This window comes from Sciurus carolinensis, chromosome 1 (genome assembly GCF_902686445.1).
Source record: "Sciurus carolinensis chromosome 1, mSciCar1.2, whole genome shotgun sequence".
Lineage (NCBI taxonomy): Eukaryota > Metazoa > Chordata > Mammalia > Rodentia > Sciuridae > Sciurus > Sciurus carolinensis.
In genome coordinates this window covers 203,383,378-203,403,227 of record NC_062213.1, presented here as the reverse complement: position 1 = coordinate 203,403,227, position 19,850 = coordinate 203,383,378, and the positions used below count along the sequence as shown (strand labels likewise).

Here is a 19,850-nt window from a genome sequence, read left to right as displayed (position 1 = left end):
AGAGTCACCAAAGAGATTTCTGCCTGGATGGACAAAGTTGCACAACTAGCCCAGTGAGGCAGGGGAAGTGTGGCAGGGGGAAAATCCAGAAAGGATGCTTGCTCAGTCACCAGAAATGAAGGGAACTCCAGGATGATGTAGGACACCCGGCAGCACACACACCGTTTCCCCTGCCTCAAGGTCTTTACATACACTACCCTAAATCCAGGTGTATTGTAGTTTTATGATACACACACACAAGCACAAAAAAATAAGAGAACTCTCACTCATGAGGTACTTTTATATCCCAGGTGTACATTATTCCAATGACAACCTTAGTCCAATGACAACCCTGTAAGACAGTATCTCCACTTTATAGATAATAAGAATACTAACTGTCACACTAATAAACAACAGACTTATACATTGAACACTTACTATGTACTAAGTGTCACAAGCTAATTTCCTTATATGGGGCAGGTAATGAAGCCCAGTGATAAACTGCTTGCCTAGCAAGCACAAGGCCCTTGGTTCAATTCCCAGAACTAAAAAAGAAAATATTAGGTGGCGGGCAGGGAGTCCCCACCAGGGATTGAACCCAGGGGCACTTAGGCACTCGGCCACATCCCCACCTTTTTTAGGTTTCATTTTGAGGCAGGGTCTTACTAAGTTGCTTAGGACCTTGCTAAGTTGCTGAGGCTGGCCTGGAATTTTGTTCCTCCTGCCTCAGCCTCCCAAACTGCTGGAATTACAGGTGTGCACCATCAGGCTCGGTTCCAAAAGTAAATTAAAAAAAAAAAAAAAAAAAAAAAAAAAACCACACATACATAGATATTTTCTTACCTACTCTTAAGGTCTGATTCTGTAATATAGGGGCTACTGTAATCAGAAAAAAAAAAAAAAACTGAAGCCTTATATAGTAGTCTAAGAGCACATGGCTAACGAACTGAAGTTTAACTGACTAAGTCATAGCTCCCAATCGCACTCCCATAGTGACTGATTATTTATAAAACCAAACAAACAATGATTACAAATAAAAGTATGAGAATACATAGACTTTTCTCTATTTTGGTTCTATGTTACTACAAAATAATCTAAAACTTTCTTTAACAGCACTGAAAATCATGTTGAAAGAGAAACCGATTCAAGTTAAAAGGCTAAGGTTTGTGTAACATTCTTGAAATGACAGAAATCACAGAGCTGAAGAGGAGCCTCGTGGTTGCCAATGGTCAAGGAAGAGGTGTGCTGGGGAGTGTGCAGTGCCAGGACAGTTGAACCCTGACCACGGTGGCCTCTGCACTAGCCATTTAGGTGACAAGCTGGCACAGAAGTGTACACACACCATGTACTATTGCCAATTTCCCACCGTCATATGGTATACTACTGGTATAAAATGGAACCACTCGACAGTGTCTTTGCAAGTTCTTGTGAATCCAAAAATTTTAAGTTTTTAAAGTCACAGGCGGAAGTAGATATGAGAAAGCTGAGTACAAAGACTCCCCCAGTTCTCCTGCAGACATCTGAACCGAGAGGAAGTGATGACATTCGAGGAGTGACTCCAAGTCCCGTACTCCCTCCCCTTCCCTTCCCTGCTTCCTAAGGGTTCAGGCCACAGTGCTATCATTTTGAAGATATCCTTAAACTGTGGCTCAGACTACATAAAGTGAATTAAGAACTGTCGCCATCCTTGCCAGCAATAGGAGGCATTTCTCTGTGTAGCTAATAATAATAATATATGTTTTTAAAACAGTTGAGATTCAGCTTTCATTATTCTACAAATCTTCACTTAGGAATATGTAAAAAAAAAAGTCCCAGAAGTCAAATTATAACAATAATGGTAAGTCATTGTGTTTATTTCTTGAGTATAAAAAAAATAGAAATTCATTGTATATGAAATTTGATACAAAAGAAACCGATGTAACAAAGCAGTATCCATAGCAACTACAACTTAATATTTCAGTCCTCTTCAGCTGCAGTGGATTAAATAAAATGACAAGATGTTCCCTTTGAAAAGTAACCTGTTACCATGGAAACATTTTAGTCTAAGAAGTAAACAGAGAATGGACAGAAAGGAGCGGAGAGCCTGCAACTGAATATCAAAAAGGGAGCAGCTCTCTGCAGAGATGAGAAGGCCATGGCCAGACGCAGGGGCTGCCCCAACCCAGGCTTGCCCACTGAACCTGACGGCATCACGACAATCACCTAAGAGAGGAAAGGGGCACAGGGGCAACAGTCTGAGTGCTCACTCAAGATGCTCAAATGTCTTGAGTCTCCTGGGAAGAGGAGGGACAAATGCTCCAAAGAGAAGACAGGAGCAGAAGCACTGCCGTGACTGACCAAGAGCAAGAGCTAAGAGAACGAGGCCTTTCATAGACAGGTGGCATTACATCCCATTGTATCCCAGAACTGACCCCACCCCCAATCCTGGGGACAGGACAGCAGTGAGTCCTGTGGCCCATTCCCAAGGGGCTGGAACTGACCACTCACAGGTCAGAGACTGGGCAATCTTCCCTGTTCCTATCCTTCAGATCTTGAGAATGTGATAGTAATAATTCTTATCTTTTCCACAGGGTGTTACACTGAGAAGGAAGGCTGACATGACATCAAAGCAAAGAACACTAGAACCTCTACTTAGTAGCCCATTTAGAAAGTGACCACAGAAACAGTCTGAGAGTCCAAAAAAAGACAAAAGAAAAACCCCACCAAATTTTAAAACCAAAGAGCAATTCATTAAAATCACTTATTTTGGTGAAAAATCTCATTTTAGGGGATGAGGAAAATGAGGATGACAGGAATAAAGAATAAAATAGTATGCTGAGTTTCTCAATAAAGTAGTATGCTAGGTTTAGCCAGCATTATTGCTTACTTCTAAAGCACTTATTAAGTTCAAAATTTCTTTTAAGGTCAGATGTAAATCTTTAAAACTCATTCAAATTTTGTATTCATTCCATAACACATTACCATTTATTTCAAGGTTAAGAAAAATTTCACTGACCCTGCTTTGTAGATCCTATTGGGATGTCCATGACAGGGGCAACTCACTGCTGAGCACTGTCACACATACTTGAGTCTAAACACTAAGGTACAGGAAGAGGGCACAGACTTCAGAGTCAAATGAACTGAATGAATTAACTTTTCAATACAAAGATTCTGTTAGCTCGTGTGTGTGTGTGTGTGTGTGTGTGTGTGTGTGTGTGTGTGTGTGTATTGTGGTACTAGGGACTGAACCAGAGTTCTCTACCACTGAGCTGCATTCCTAGAACTTTTCATTTTTATCTTGAGACAGGGTCCCCTCAAATTCCCCAAGCTGTCTCGAACTTGCAATCTTCCTGCCTCAGCCTCTCAAGGAGCTCCAAGTATGATGTTGAGGACATGATTCAATTTCTCTGAGCCTTGAGTTTCCTCATCTATAAAATGAATTTCATAGTGACCATTTTGCAAGGTTGCTATAAAAACAACAAAACATGATCTACAGAAAGAACTAGGCACAGTGCCTGTTATAGGGAGGTCATGGCTGTTACTGGTAACCAGTGAAAATGGGAGCTCATCCCTCTCATGTGTTCTCACAGCACTACTTCTCTCCCCTCCCGCAAGTATCACAGTGGTGAATTCTCGGTTTTGTGTAATTATTTCTTTCAGTGGCTGTGTTGTCCTCCAGATAAAAAGCATCTTGAAGGCGGGAAGCAAGCCTGGCTTCGGCTCACTACTGTATCTAAGAGCCCACACCTCTCGCTACATATATTTTGAATAAATAAAGACTCCAAAAATCTAAATAGACTACTGCTCAGTCACAGACAGTAAGATATTTGTCATAAAAATTAAGATAGTTAATTGTGTTGCTTGTGACAGAAGACTAGCCCTCCCAGAAAAATTAACCTGAAAACAGCACTGATAAACTGACAGAAAAAACAGCCTTCTTTCAAAAACAAAAACAAGAACATAAAGAGAACCAGTCAACAACTGAAAAAAGTAAATGTTTCAAACTCATATGCAACTACAAAGGTCAACACAGGTCAATTTACCCAAATCTGCAATCATAAAATTCTAAATTTTCTCTTATGTAAGTTTCCTGAGAGGCTAGCTAATCGAATTTAATAGCTTTATAGAAGAAACCAAGGCCTGAGGAAATAAGAGTGCTCTTCTGAGAGGTCACACCGAGTTCAAAACAGGATTCCAGGCACCGAAGCAGCTCTCCCACAGGTTTCTCCTAAGTATAATTCAGAGTCCACAACTAAGAAACTAAGGCATTGACAGAGGAATAATGAGAATTTCCATGCTGACAATAAGCTGATAATGGCCTCCATATACAATAATGTGTTCAGTAATTTCAGGAAAAAAATGGTTTTAAAAATTTTTAAAGGTGAGAAAGATCTCTAGAAGTGCTATAAGGGTCTTGGCTCCATTGTCTGCATTTCTTTTCTATCCTATTTCTCCATCATTGCCATTCTGTGGTAACATTCCAAGTACTTGGCAATGACATATAACTCAAGTTATCTCAGGCTCCTCAGGGCTTTCCTTTAATCACCTGCTGCAAAGATGGAAATGGCGTAAGGACTGCAAAGCTGCATGCACATAAATATCCAGCTCTTAAAAAAAAAAAAAAAGAAAGAAAAAGAAAAACCCCCACCACAACTGCAAACAATTTATAAAGCAGCAGTCTTTGAAGATTAAGCCGATCTTCTGACCAAAGATGTTGCTGGCTTTTCTGTGCATTGAAATAAAACTACATAATAAACCTGAATAGTGTGTTCCAGAAAAAAGAGACTTTGGACCAAGTAAGCATGTCTACAATACAAGTCTAAAGGTCTCTTTGTTCCCACTGGGAAGACTGAAATGCTATAAAAAGTATAACAAATCTCTCTCTCTCTCTCTCTCTCTCTCTCTCTCTCTCTCTCTCTCTCACACACACACACACACACACACACTCACATACACACGTCCTGAAGAAAGTGGTAACATGCTGAATACGCCAAATATTACAAAAATATGAAAGTACAGTATAGCTTCTTTTAAGAACAAAATTTCAAGAAGTGTAAAGAAAAACAGTCAAGAATAAAAAGAGAATAGATCAGTAAATTGTGGTTAAACATATTGGTAACTAACTACCTTAATTCCTAAAATAATTTTAATACTGCTTCAGTGGACCATAAGCAATAAAGATGCTGTTGAGGTAATCTTATACAAGAGAGACTTAGGTCTTTGAATGAATAACAAAAATGTATCAAGCAACTATGTGCCAAGCACTTTCCTATTATTTTCGTCTCATCTTTACAACTGAGAAATATTTATCTCCATATGATCCACGAGAAAATGGAGGTTCAGAGGCATATAAAAAGAAAAGAAGCATGTGCCATGTCATGTGTAAAGCAGTATATAGACTCTAACTTGGCTCCCAATCCAGCCTTTCTGCTTATCCTAGGTGACGCTCCCTCGTGAACTTATTCATGCCAAAGACCCATTTGCCAGGCAGTCTACTGGGAGCCAAGACCATAAGAACACACACAGTCTTCAGAAACTTCAAATCCAATGGAAAAGAGAATCAGACCATCACAAATAAATGTACAGTCCACAGACATTTGACAGGTATGATCTCTAATTATCCTAGATGATTTAAAATGAACTGTTTTACTTTAGACTCAAGATACCACAGGGTATACAAAATGAAAATAAAAAGTTTTCAATCTGTTTTAAACACATATCCATTTGCCTGCATGTGCCCACATTAGGTAATGCTCAATTCAGATGATTAGCAATTAACTGGACTTATCCAAGAGAAGACTCATGAATACACACAGCATTTCAAATATTTCTTTAGCGTTTAGATAGAGTTTCTTGTCTTCTCTCTTACGAACTGTCAGATGTTTCTTTCATAGTGTTGGGAAAATATCTTTTGATGAAAAGACAGCCTGGTTCAGTAATGACCAAAATTAAAATGGAAAAGGAAAGATGAATTCAGAAGGAAAAGGATCGGGAACAAAAAAGAATTGGAGAACTACAGACATTGTAGAAGTCAGGTCCTGGGTGTCTCAGAGTTCTCTAGATCATCAGTGAGCACATTAGGGTGGAGGAATTGCACTATGAGATTAGAAATGATGTGTCAAGGAGACACAATCAGTTTTCCGTCAGGGACCACACCACATTCGCTGATGGAGGAACACTGCAAATAGAAAACACAACTGTGCCCTGATTCAAGAGTCTACCAAGATGACATGAAAAACTGATAAGACAATGATTTAGTGTACTTCTATGTGCCTTCCGAAACATACTTTCTATATTCTCCCACATTTCCTGAAACTCTGAAGTGTCTCAGGAAGGGAACAATCAGCCAAAATGCAACTGACTAGCATCTTTTCAATGTTCAGCTCACACAGACCCCAGAGGTCCTCCCAAACCAAGACAGTAACTTCCACATGCTGTTCCCTCACCTCTGCCACATCCACAGAAGCAATGAATCCCTGAAGCAGGAGATGGGTGGTTAGCGAAGAACATTCCAGAAATATAAGAAACACTCTGGTGACTTACTTTACTTTCAATGTGAAATAGGGGGGAAAAAAAAAATCGATTCTTAGCTACAGAGGGTGTCCAAGATTAGAGTCAGCGAAATGGGTGGCTGCACACAAGCTCCATGAACACAGGCATGTACCAGGCCCAGTCAGGCATTTGTACAAGCAGGAGGAAGCTGAGCCAGAGCTGGTCAGTTGTGGCACAGCTTCCTGTTCACATTTTATTTGCTAAGTGTAAAGAAAGTTAAGACGTAGACACCCAACAAAAGACAAGACCCCATTCTTCAAGTCCGAAACAGCAGGCCTTCACGGAGCTCACGTGTGCATGACCAGAGTGCTACTGTCTGGTTCCTCTAAGCTAGAGAGAGGAGGAATGTTTTAGACAGAGAATGGAAAGGAAGAGCAAAAGGTGCTTCTTTTTTCCTTTCTATCTCCCTTTTTTCTTGTTTCCAGTACTCAGGATTGAACCTAGAAGAAATTTTACCACTGAACTCTATCCCCAGCCCATTTTTATTTTGAGACAGGGTCTTGCTAAGTTGTGGAGGCTGGCCTTGAATTTGTGATTCTCCTGCCTCAGTCTGCTGAATAGCTGGGAAAAGGTGCTTCTATCTCCTTTGTTCTTTTATTTCTTTTTTTGGGGGGGCTACCGGTGATTGAACTCAGAAGCACTCAACCACTGAACCACATCCCCAGTCCTATTTTGCGTTTTATTTACAGACAGGATCTCATCTCACGGAGTTGCTTAGCACCTTGCTTTTGCTGAGGCTGGCTTTGAACTCATGATTCTCTTCCCTCAGTTCCCGAGCTGCTGGTGTTACACGTGTGTGCCACCTCGCCCAACAGGTGCTTCATTCCAGAATCAATGCTACACAGTATGGGGAAAAGTGGGAAGTTGCTCCAAACCTCCAAATGCAATGTTCAAACAAATATGATCATAACGGGAGGAGAACCCTCACATTATGGAAAAATAGATCTTAAGATAGCAATAAATATGTCAATCTGAATTATTCCTCTTTAATTCATCTCCTTAGTCACAATCCTAAAATTAAACCTGCAAGAATACAGATTATATACTTCAGGAATATTTTAAGTGTCAAGAATCCACCAAGTAAGTGGGGCTGCAAATTAGTGCAGCCACTCTGGAAAGCAGTGTGGAGATTCCTCAGAAAACTTGGAATGGACCCACCATTTGACCCAACTATCCCACTCCTCGGCCTATACCCAAAGGACTTAAAATCAGCATACTACAGAGATACAGTCACATCGATGTTCATAGCTGCTCAATTCACAACAGCCAGATTGTGGAAGCAACCTAGATGTCCTTCAATTGACGAATGGATAAAGAAACTGTGGTATATATATACAATGGACTATTACTCAGCTATAAAGAATAATAAAATTATGGCATTTGCAGGCAAATGGATGAAATTGGAGAATATCATGCTAAGTGAGATAAGCCAATCTCAAAAAACCAAAGGAAGAATGATCTCGCTGATAAGCGGATGATGACACATAATGGGGGGTGTGGGAGGGGGACAAGAATGGAGGAAGGAGGGACTATATAGAGGGAAAAGAGGGGTGGGAGGGGTGGGGGGGAGGAAAAAATAACGGAATGAATCAAACATCATTACCCTATGTAAATGTATGATTATGCAAATGGTATGCTGTTACTCCATGTACAAACAGAAACAACATCTATCCCATTTGTTTACAATAAAAATAAATTTAAAAAAAAAAAAGAATCCACCAAGTTTAGCCTTAGTTAAGAACCTTCTGCTAAACTCAGAGGCTTTCTCTGACAAAAGCTGACCATGCAAAGGTCTGTATTTATACTAATATATACAACTAAAGAGTTTACACAAATCACTTCTCCTTTGTATCAATATACACTAAATTTCTTTCCCTACCTATGAGGGTTTTTCACACTTTTCTATATTGTATGTTTTCTTCACAAATACATAAAACTTATTGTAATTTCAAAATTTTTCCCAAAATTTATCAGAAGAAAAAAAGGGGGAGGGGGAGCAACTAACTAACATAATTCAGAAACTTCACTTAAAATCTGCTTGAATAAGAATGCAACTAGTCCTAAATCTGCCTATTCTGACTGGCTCCCTAAGTTTACCATGGAGAGAGCCATCTGTCTGAGCCCTCTCAGGGAACAGGAGGCACCAAAAGGACAACTTTCCCTGCGCAGTAAAGACCAGAATTGGCCATCAGGCCATGGGCACCCAAGGTGGCCTTGTCAACACCTCTGCATCCTAAGGCACCCACGACTCTTTTCACACCTCTTCTATGGAATTCACAAGTCACACAGCAAAACACACATGCACACAACAAATGTTACCCTATTTTAAAATGAACTTACAAAAATAAATGCATGGAATACATGGAACCTCAACTTCTGACACAAACGTCAATGCACATATTTTTCAAATAATTGTGAAGAAATCTTCCTAAACTCCAAAAGGAAGATGGGTCTGCTTCCTTCTGAACACCACAGTACAAACTGATGTGATCCGACCTTTTCCTTTTTAAAATGCCATTTTAAGGTGAAACTGTTGCCACCCTAGTCCACAACTATTCCTTGTCTGTGTCAGATTTCAGAAAAAGATGACAAGAACTGTAATTTGTTCTGGCAAACAGGCTCTCAATCAAAACAGGTTCCACCCACCTTCAAAGCAACCAATAGCTGCCCACCTACCACCATTCCTAAAACATCCAAACAGAGCTGCTCTCTGGCCCAGGCAATCCCGACCGACCGCCACATGCGCAACAGGGAGGGGGCCTGCAGGCTGGCTCTGCAGGTGGGGAAGAGACAGCAAGCACCCAGCACGCTCAGTTAAAATCACGCCACAGGAGGGAGAGGTGGGGGGAAAGGTGGGGAGGGCAGGGAGAGAGGGACCCACAAGGCTTCACATTCCACATCTGCTTGCTGCAGCCCTGGGTAGAGCCCGTCCCCAGCTGTTTCCACACTCCCAACACCACCTCCAGGGCCAGCCGGGCGGGATCAGAGCACTCCCGGGAGCGTGCGCTCGGAAGGATGAAATGATTCAGGACACCTCCAGAAGTGAGGAGGAGCAGCAAAACCACCGCTGCGCCCGCAAGGCCAGAGGAAAGAGCCTACCTGCAGGGGCCGAAGGGATCCTCCATGACTAACAGAGCCCCGGGTGAGTCTAGCTGGATCCTACACCTCTACTTACCGCTAAAACTCTGCCCTTTTCTACTCTAACTACTCAAAATGGAGGCACATGCAGTCTGAGAGACCTCACAGAGCTTTCACTGAGCTTGTGCTATGACCTAAGCCTCCACGCAGAACGCAGAAACTTCCCCTCACACTGACAGGACTGAGCATGTGCTGTGACCCTCCCTCATCCACACACTGTCTCTGCACGACGCAATCAATCTCAACCCTGCTGTTTCCGTAAATAAAGCCCAGCCAACAGACGCTGCAGCTTCTCCCTGCACACCAAGCTAGTGTGCAGGGAAGTGGGGCCTTAGGAAGGGGATCTGAGACAGCCAACGCCAGGGAGCTCGGCAAGCCCTGCCAGGCGGAGGCTTCAGTCCATGCCTGCTCCTCCAGACAACAGCAAGTTCTGTTTTATCTTTTTTTTTTTTTTTTTTTTTTTTTAGGAAATGGTGGTTTTAAATAGCAAGATCTCCCAAGAAAGAACAGAAACAAAAGACATGAACAAGTAAGTAAGATTAATTAGCAGAAACATTCCAACACATTTAAAATCATGTAGGAGCTAATTAAGAAAAGCGACTCCATCCATCTCTCTTTGAAAATCTTCAACATTGGGAAAACAAACACATCAAGGTAAACTATGGAGTGCATGGTACTGTCAAACAGAACAAACGCAGTGTCTGGATGGTATAACAAGAAGGGTAACTCGCAGTGACTATGAAGGCTGAAGCAGGAGGATCCCAAGTTTGAGGTCAGCCTCAGCAACTTAGTGAAGACCCCACCCCGCAAAAAAAAAAAAAAAAAAATCTGTACTGTATGCATAGACCTAAAATCTTCCTTAAAGAAGCTAAAAAAAAATCTCCCAATACTAAATTAAAAGGTTCCCTAAAGTAACACTAGCCCGATCTGATCTAGCTTGAAGACTGTCCTCACAGTAAGAAGGGCAAGAAAAATTCAAGCCAAGAGTTCAAAGAACGCCATGCCACAAACACCTGAGCACCCTCAAACCACATTTGAGGTCTCCTCATTCAAAACTCTGAGACCTGGGATGGGGATGTAGCTCGGCAGCAGAGCACCTGCCTAGCATGCATGAGGCCCTGTGTACAATTTCCAGCAGCATAAAATAAATAAGTAAACTCATTAAGGTTTACTCAGAAAGATTTCCAAATCTACATAAGCAAGGTCATCCCATCCTAGGTTGGTGAGGATGAGGAGAGTACTCTTGCTGCTTACACTACCAGCAGAGACACTTTCTATTAAAAATCTTTAAACACAGTTCACACCCTCTCTCCCAATCTCTGCCTCCCACAAACAGCAACCATGCTCTCCACCCATAAGAAACCCTCTGTGTAGGCTTACTCTCCACCTGCAAACTTAGGAATGATTTTATGTATTAATTAGTTAAATTAAAAAAGAAAAACAAAAGGAAGACCATGACTCTCCCCAAACCATAAATAACAAGAAAGGATGAAAAGGCAGTGCCAATTCTGTTTCCCAGAGATATAATAAAGAATTAGTACCACAGAAGCAAGCCCATGTCCACAGTACTCCTCCTATGCTTGGTGTGAACTAAGATTCAGTAAATCTCACTCTGCTCAAAACATGACTTAAAAAATACAAAACATGCCAGATACACTTAAGTTTGCCTTTTGACCCAACACATGATATAGGATCTCCTAGGGTATACAGGATATATACGACATGTCCACGGAATTGTTGTAAGAAGGAACAGTCTAAAGAAAATTACTTTCTGAAAACAAAAGTAAAGGAATTAGAACCTGGCAGCCAAATACCATGAATATGACCAGAACAGAATTCCTCTCAGAAGGATTCATTTAAACACATACACACACACACACACAAAAAAAAAAAAAAAAAAAAAAAAAAAACTATCAAACCTTATCATAGAGAAAATGTTCATTGGGAGAAATCAATGTAATAATAATCTAATACATTCATCATTACTCTGAGAAACCATGGGAACTATTACATAGAACAGTATAAAACATCACTTTACAACAAGTCAAGAAAATTATATTTTCAAAACTGTGTACTTTATCCCATTAGATACCTGGGAACCACCAGAGGCACTTTATCAAAACCTCTGTAACATCCACTTACATCAACATCTTCATTATCTTTCCTAGCACTGGCATCTCACAGTTGTTCTTTACATGCCAACTGGAAAGACGCCCATTTTTCCTGTCACCCATCAATAACAGTACACCCTGGGTGACGCTCCTTCACACCCTCTCTCCCACAATTCCAGCCACCCTCTGCCTCCCCGCTCCTCTGCCTGCACCTTGCTGGGCAATTCCCCGTCCTAGATGGTGAGGTCTTCTCAGGCAAGAACAATGTATACACCATCTGTTTAGAGTCACCCAACACTCTCATGCTGTATCTCAACAAATAAACCTGAAGACAAAGATGGATACAATATTATTATATAGTATTTCTTGGCAAAAATTACATAATTCATGTAATTATGAAGAAAATATCAAAACAAACTCAAATTGAAGTTCATTTGGTAAAACTGGTTCCTACTCTTTAGAAAGGCCAATGTCATGAAAAATGCAGAAAAGTAAGGAAACATCAGGAGACTAAAGACAGCCAAAGGACAATTAAGAGATAGCAATGAAAAGGTGACACAAGATTGTAGGGAAAAAGTACTAAGAACAACACTACTGGAAAAACTGGCAAAACCTGAATATGGACTGTGTGGTATTATAGCAGTGTTAACCTTCCTGATTTTAAGAACACATGTATTGAAGCATTTGGAGAAGAGAAGGTTGCTGTCTGCAGTTCAGTGCCAACCTGGGCATCTCAGCAAGACCCCATCTCCAAAGAACAACCAAGGGGAAATACTCTAGAAAGTACTGAAGCAAAGATGGCAAACACAAAGATGAATATGGCAAAAATGGGCATAATAAACACATAATGATGTTGAAAAGGTAGTAACATGAAAAATACATAAGACAAAAAAATTAATAAAAATAAAATAGGGCAAAATGTTAACAAGTGGTGAGTGGGTAAAAAATATATTCTATGTACTAATCTTGTATCTTTTCTTTACATACCTAAGATCCCAAACTCAAAATTCAAAAATACCCAAAGCAAACTAAAAAATACCTTTACTAGCCCTCAACATCCAGTTTTCGTGGCCTCCAATGAACAAATATGTTAGGGCAATGAGTGACTTGCCTGGCTACTTTTGCCCCTGGTGCTCCGATTTCCAAACTGAAGCCACGTAACACCCAGTTACAAATGGAGTCCAACATTGGAGGGCAAGTCTGGTGCCAGCAGCGGCGGTAATTCCAGCTCCGATAGCGTATATTAAAGTTGCTGCAGTTAAAAAGCTCGTAGTTGGATCTTGGGAGTGGGCAGGCGGTCCGCCAGGAGGCGAGCCACCGCCCGTCCCTGCCCCTTGCCTCTCGGCGCCCCCTCGATGCTCTTAGCTGAGTGTCCCGCGGGGCCCGAAGCGTTTACTTTGAAAAAATTAGAGTGTTCAAAGCAGGCCCGAGAAAGAAAAAAAAAAAAAAAAAAAGAAAGAAAGAAAACAAAAACAAAACAAACAAACAAACAAAAAAAAAACAAATGGAGTCCAAACTCAGAATATGGTTAACAGCCCTCCTTCTTCTCACAGAAGCTCAAGGAGCCCTAAACATAGTGATCAGGAATCAAGGACACCACTGTGTTCCTTTTAATCTTAAGTCCCAAGGCTAGAAATGGGGCTATGCATCCTCTAACCAATCCTTGCTTCACACAGTATCTCAAATCCAGGACTCAACAATGCCAGGCAAGTGCTCTACCATTGAGCTGCATGCACTACCAGGTCTCTTCTGATACTCTTGAACATTAGATGTCTGCTTCCTGATGCTGACTTCGCTCTGGACCCCATCCCTGTACTGCTGTTCCTAACCACAGGGACATACATATATGCCCCCAGGCTGCCCTCCAGGGTTTCAGTCTGTGGACTATTTCTGGGGCCTTCCCAGAAGTCATGTGATCCCAGATGCATCTACACCATTTCTGAATCCCAGACATCGCTCCCTCATCCTATTGATCCCTATAGAACAACAGGTGAAGGAAGCACACTTCTGAACAGTTTGGGGGAGGGGTGCTAAGTAAGACAAATATACTGTACAAATGGATTTTTTCTACAATTAAAAACGTTTATTATATAAAAACTGACTGAAATACCACTTGTCCACCAGAAAGGGACCCTGTCCCAGGAATAGAAGACACAGACCCAGAAGGAACAGGAGTACAGAAAAAAAGGCACTGGCCCATGGAGGAGTGCTTGACCTGGGGAGATGGGAAGACAGGGAAAGGGACAAATGAGTTCAGAAAAATCTAAGTGCTATCAAAAATAAGTTCATTTGCTATAAAAAGCCCAAAATCTCTTTCTGAATTCTTGTTCTGATTTTTCATTAAAATAGTCCAATTATAAAAACTGTATTATTTCACATTATTTTCTTTACATACTCAATAAATATTGTTAGGTAAAGTTCACTATGGTCAATGAAGAAGTTTAGCAAATGGTGCATATTTGCAAGGGATTCTATAATCAATATTCCAGTCAAGAATTCACAGTACTCAGGCTTCCTTGTCAGCATAATCAACCAGATGGTCAAAAAAACCTCTACCAGAGGTTTTTCAGGACTCAAAAATTTTTAGACTTTACTACTACAGTGAATATATCACACAGTGTGTAACACCCCAGCAGTGTCTAGACTACCTCATATACTATCACATTTGAATTTTTACAGCAAAATTGGTACACATTCACATGAAGCATATAAATTAAAAACAGAAATAGCCTCAAGATGATTTTCAGGCCAGGTCTGGCCACCAAACAAGCTGGATGCTATATTTAGCATACGGAGTTTTGGATTTTCAGAGCTTTCAGATTTTAGATTGAAGAGAGTATGGATAAGTATTATCATAGATCCTTTATTATATTAATGATTAGTATTCTAGGCTAAAAATGAAATATAAGTTTATACCTAATAATAATACTCAAGTGATTCTAAGCCCACTTACCAAAAAAAATCAATATTCCCAAATTTCAAAGGCATAAACCAAAGAGCACAGAATAGTTGATTTGTTTCCCATTATGATACATTAGTTCAACTAGTAACACAATCAGGACCAAAAGTTCAGAAAAACAAGGTCCCTGAAAAGACACAACATTCAGAAACATAAAGACCACATTAGTGGAGAAATAAAAAGGGAACTGAAGGAATCCTGAGATTTTAAAAGGATCTATGAAAGTGAATATTAAAATTTTTTTTCAATAATTTAGTGCTGACTGATATGCAAAGTAAATTTACAGAAAAATACATACATTAACTTTTAACTATCAGAAAGTTTGCTTTGAGAAATAATTCCACCTTGAAGTTCAATTTCAACTGCTCACTTAGTGTTAAGCTCTTGCATTATGTAAGGGGAAGGTACCAGTTATCAGTTTACAGTCACAGAATTCCTACCCCTTAACTTTCAGTGGTCTTATTGATACATCTGTTATCTCTGAGGAGCATTCCACAAGCTTTAAAAAAAAACAGCTTAACATTTCCTCTCCACATGAACTTCCACTTACCTAAATGGCACAGGGTGCCAAAGGCTGGCACACAGCACTACATCTATGTAGCCACGACTGCATCCTAGTCCTGCTCATTCAAGTAAGGGGAAACTATACAAGAAACCAGTTTATCACACAGCTTCAACCCTCACAAACTTGAAACCAAGTCAGAAACAGGTAACTCTACAAGAATATGCACCCTGGGCAGTCTAAGAATCGGGCTGCACATAAATGAGATGAAGGAAATGCAAAGTCTTTTTGTACTGTGTTAAATCACACAAATTCTTGTGATCTTTTGAGCAGCTGTGAAAACTACTCAATCAACCCTGAATTTCAGAGATATAAAGTGGTATTCAGGATGAGACCAGCAAGACAAAGTGACAGGCCATACTGGCTCTAATGCAGCAGCAAATGTCTTTCTTTTTCTTTTTTCTGAGCTAGGGGGTATTGTGTGGTACTGGAGATTAAACCCAGGGGGTGCTTTACCACAGAGCTACACCTGCGTAGACCTTTTGTTTTTTTTATTTTAAAGTTTTAAACTTTGAGGCAGTGTCTACTGAGTTGCTGAATGTCTTGCTAGGTTCCTGAGGATGGCCTTGAACTTGCCATCTTCCTACTAGAGTCCTGGCTCCCCAAGATTAAAGACATGTACCGCCATGCCCAGTGCTGTACCAAATTTCTACAAGGGCTTTGACACTTGAACTGTGAAAAGTGTGATGTGCCTCAAACTGTATTTATAAATAAACATTCATATATTTGCTGAGTTCAATTCAACCAATGTCTCTCAAGCACTTAAAATATATGAAGCACAAGTTGAATGAATGTTAAGTGTAGAACTGAACAAATAACCACCACAAATTTCAAAATACTTATAAAAGGGCATTACTGTGCTCTTTTTCTGTAAAGAGAGACAAACAATATTCTTCTACTGCATACTTAACCCAACTTTTACAACAAATCGAGGGATGGAAGTATAGCGCAGTGATAGAGCACTTGGTTGGCCCTGGGTTCAACCCCCAGTACCTTCTGCACCACCCCCAAATAAATACCACCTGATAGGAAATGTGACCCTGAATGACTGCCAGCAACACACAATGAAAAAACTGAGACACCCGGTGTGCCTCTCTAGCTTAAAGAGGAAAGTTATGTATTGCTTTTAATAAGCATTCAACAAAAAGGGCTATGGATGTACTCAGTGGTAAAGCATCCCTGGGTTCAATTCCCAGTATAAAGCAAAACAAAACAGAGGTACAACTTAAAATAGTAAAAAATAAATTTGAGGGCTGGGGTTGTAGTTAAGTGGTAGAGCGCTTGCCTAGCACATGGGAGGCACTGGGTTCCATCCTCAGCACCACCTAAAATTAAATAAATAAAATAGAAGTGCTGTGTCCATCTATAACCAAAAAATATTTTTTAAAAAAATTGATTGATCATGAATCTTAGAACCAAACATTTAAAAGACAAAAACTATTGTAGCTAATTGACTAATGCACTCTAACTTGTACAACATATATATCACAGTTAAATAAGTATGGGATCACTAAAATAACCACAGTCAGGCACAGTGGCACATCCCTTAATCCCAGCAACTTGAGAGACTAAAGCAAGAGGATCATAAGTTGGAGGCCAGCCCCAACAACTTAGCAAGATCCTGTCTCAACACAAAAATCAAAGTTCAGTGGTAAAATGCCTCAGGGTTCAATCTCCAGCATCAAAATAATAACAAAAACAAACTGCACTGAAAACCATCACCAACTCATTTTTCTCTATACAGAAACTCACCTAGAAAATAGAATGACATGACAATGCACATATAAAAAATTTTCAAAATAAAAGATACTTCTGAAATATGTCCACCAGATCTTTTTTAACCCTTAAAACATGGCCTTCTTTTGAAAAAGAAAAGCTCAAGTTTCACTGTACTATAAAGGAAAAAAAAGGGTATTCTTAAGAGGTTAGCAAAAATAGATAAGCATAATCCTCCTACTCCTACAGCTATTGTCCAGGATAGAGAGGAAGAGACAGAAAAACAGACACACTAATATATATTATGCCTCAACAGTTCTCTGTGCAGACTTATGCAATCACAACAAAATATGTTCCCTTTAATCAACTCTTCAGTGACTGTCCTAGAATATTCAGAATTTTGTATATGACTTCTCAGCATCCTCTAGAAAAAGTTTTCATTAAAATAGTATTTGTTTTGCAATTACATTCAATGGATAATAAAGTAATATTCCTTGAGTCAATTTTATTTCTTTCTAAATTTTCACATTTGTAAATAGGTCTTGGGTGTCCAGAGCATGAATTACTTGATCACCTGCTAATATTCTCCATCTTTTCCCCATCCCCACTTCCTGGCACTGATAATTGAATCCATGGGCCTTCTACATGCTAGACAAGCACTCTAACACTGGGCTACATATTCAGCCCGTTTGTTATTTCTTTTGAGATAGGGTCTTGCTAGATTGCCCAGGCTGACCTCTAACTTGTCATCTCCTTGCCTCAGCAGGTGCACAACCACACCCAGCTCCTTTTTCAAAAAATACTTAATAAATCATGTAGTCACATGATTGATCCAGGGCACATGTACAAACACACATTCTTATTCAAACTTTTCCATATGCTAAGAGTATTACAGACATAAACAAATTCTTTCTATGAAATTATTTTGACCCTACTGCTTTTTATTTAAATAATCGTAATTCTGTTGTTACATGGATCTTAAGTTGGCTAACAATAGGAAGTTTCTGTTTCATAACAGTAGCCTCACTAAAGATATTTCAGTGAGCGCTCCTGGGATTTTATTACCAAGAGTGAATAAAACAAATGAGTTACCAACAAACTTTCCAAAATTACCTAGTCTTTTTCAACATGGTACCATGGAAACACTTGGATAAAATATGCATCAGAGAAAAAATGGGCCAATTAAAAACACAGATCAACGAAGTTTTTTGTCCCACCCCTCTACACCCAAATTTTCCCATCTTTCCTTTTCCTAACAAAACTAAAGAATAAGCAACAAGCTGATTTAGGTGCCAAAGACATTAAATACAGAGTTTACATCCATGTGTATAAACATATACATGCAGTTACATACACAAAACACACAGTGAGAAAAGGAAAAAAGTTCTCACCGAGTGGACACAAGTGACTCACTTACCTTGTCTCAGGGTTGTAGCCTAATATGTAGAAAAAGGAGTCTACTCGGGCTTTAAACTCTCTAGCAGCAAATATGTCAGAAAAATGGGAGATGTTACACTTCCCTCTGGGGGCAGAAAAAGATAAAAAATATATTAGTAATAACCTCGACTGTCTTGCAAATCAAAATACTACTGGAGAAATAAGGAAGCACATGACTAAATCCATGGTACCTGTGGAATAAGGTTACAAATTCCATACTTGTTTCTTAATTCATGAATTTTTTTAACTCAAGGGCTTTTATTTCATCATTTTGGCAATAAAGTAAAAATTAATAAACTGGAGGTAGGACTATGATAAAAGAACACTAAGCAAACTAGAAATGAATGGGGAAGTTAAGATTAAAACCACAGGAAAAGTATGGATGGAAAATTCAGTCTAAAGACTTTCTAAATCATCAAAGCAAAATGGGCCTTTTCTTAATGCTACATATTAAACTGTTAAAGCTAAAACGGGTATCAGACATTTCTTGGCAATACAGCTTCAGGTCAGTATTTTTCTTCTTCTGTAACATGCAAGAAATAATCTGGCTTGGAAATGAAAACAGAGAAATTTGAATTTTTTATATAAAGATGGGCTCCGGTACACAAACAGTTCCCCAAATGTTCAGGCAAAATTAACTGACTAAGTTGGAAATTACTCTCCTACAGAAATATTGCAAACAAGAGCAGTAAGCTTTCTAGGTTCAACTAACAACAAAAATCAAACCACCTTGTAGCTAAAAACCACAATATGACAGAACTGCTTGAGCATCTTTTTACACACCAAGAACCCAACATAGATGTTAGAAACATTATACCATGCAGCAGGGTCCAGCTTCCCATTATAGACATACAGATAGACAGACACACACATACATAGTGTAAGGGTTTCCAAGGAGGCAAGAATTGGAAAAACTTCAACTCAGTTGGTGATCACAGAAGGTAACTTTAATGTCAAGTGGAAGCCAAAGCCTGTAATGCAATTAGATGGAAATCAGAGGATGGACAGCCCCCATTTCACATCCATAACACCTAAAGCAAGCCTTCAGGACTTCCCGTCCTGTCCCCCGACTCCAGCAGGCTATCCTCATGGGTATGCACCTTAACAACATACTCAACAGCTAGAGAGAAAAACTGGCTGAGGGATACCAATGGGGTACCTTCATTTCCTACTAAGAAACTTTAAAACTCTTCCTTTCCCCAAGGACTTACATAACTGTGACCAAAGCTTCAGTAATGAGCAGAAGCTAAGAATGTCTCAAACCAACTCTATTTTTTAAATTAAATAATGACATTGTTGGCTTATTAAAGTCCCTTTAACTACAGAGGAGAACACAGTTCAGGGTGACTAGGCACTTGAAACATGGCTAATAAAATTTATAGGAACTGAATTTTAAATTTTACTTAATCTTAATCAA

General features: G+C 39.7%; 1 protein-coding gene across 1 annotated transcript in view; it reads right to left on the bottom strand.

Moving 5' to 3' along the window:
• The window catches only part of Rere (arginine-glutamic acid dipeptide repeats), a 315,130-nt gene that overhangs the window by 147,520 nt on the left and 147,760 nt on the right, over nt 1-19,850 (bottom strand). The window contains 1 exon segment of the mRNA XM_047522366.1: nt 18,414-18,518. Within this exon segment, the coding sequence (XP_047378322.1) occupies nt 18,414-18,518 (105 nt within the window).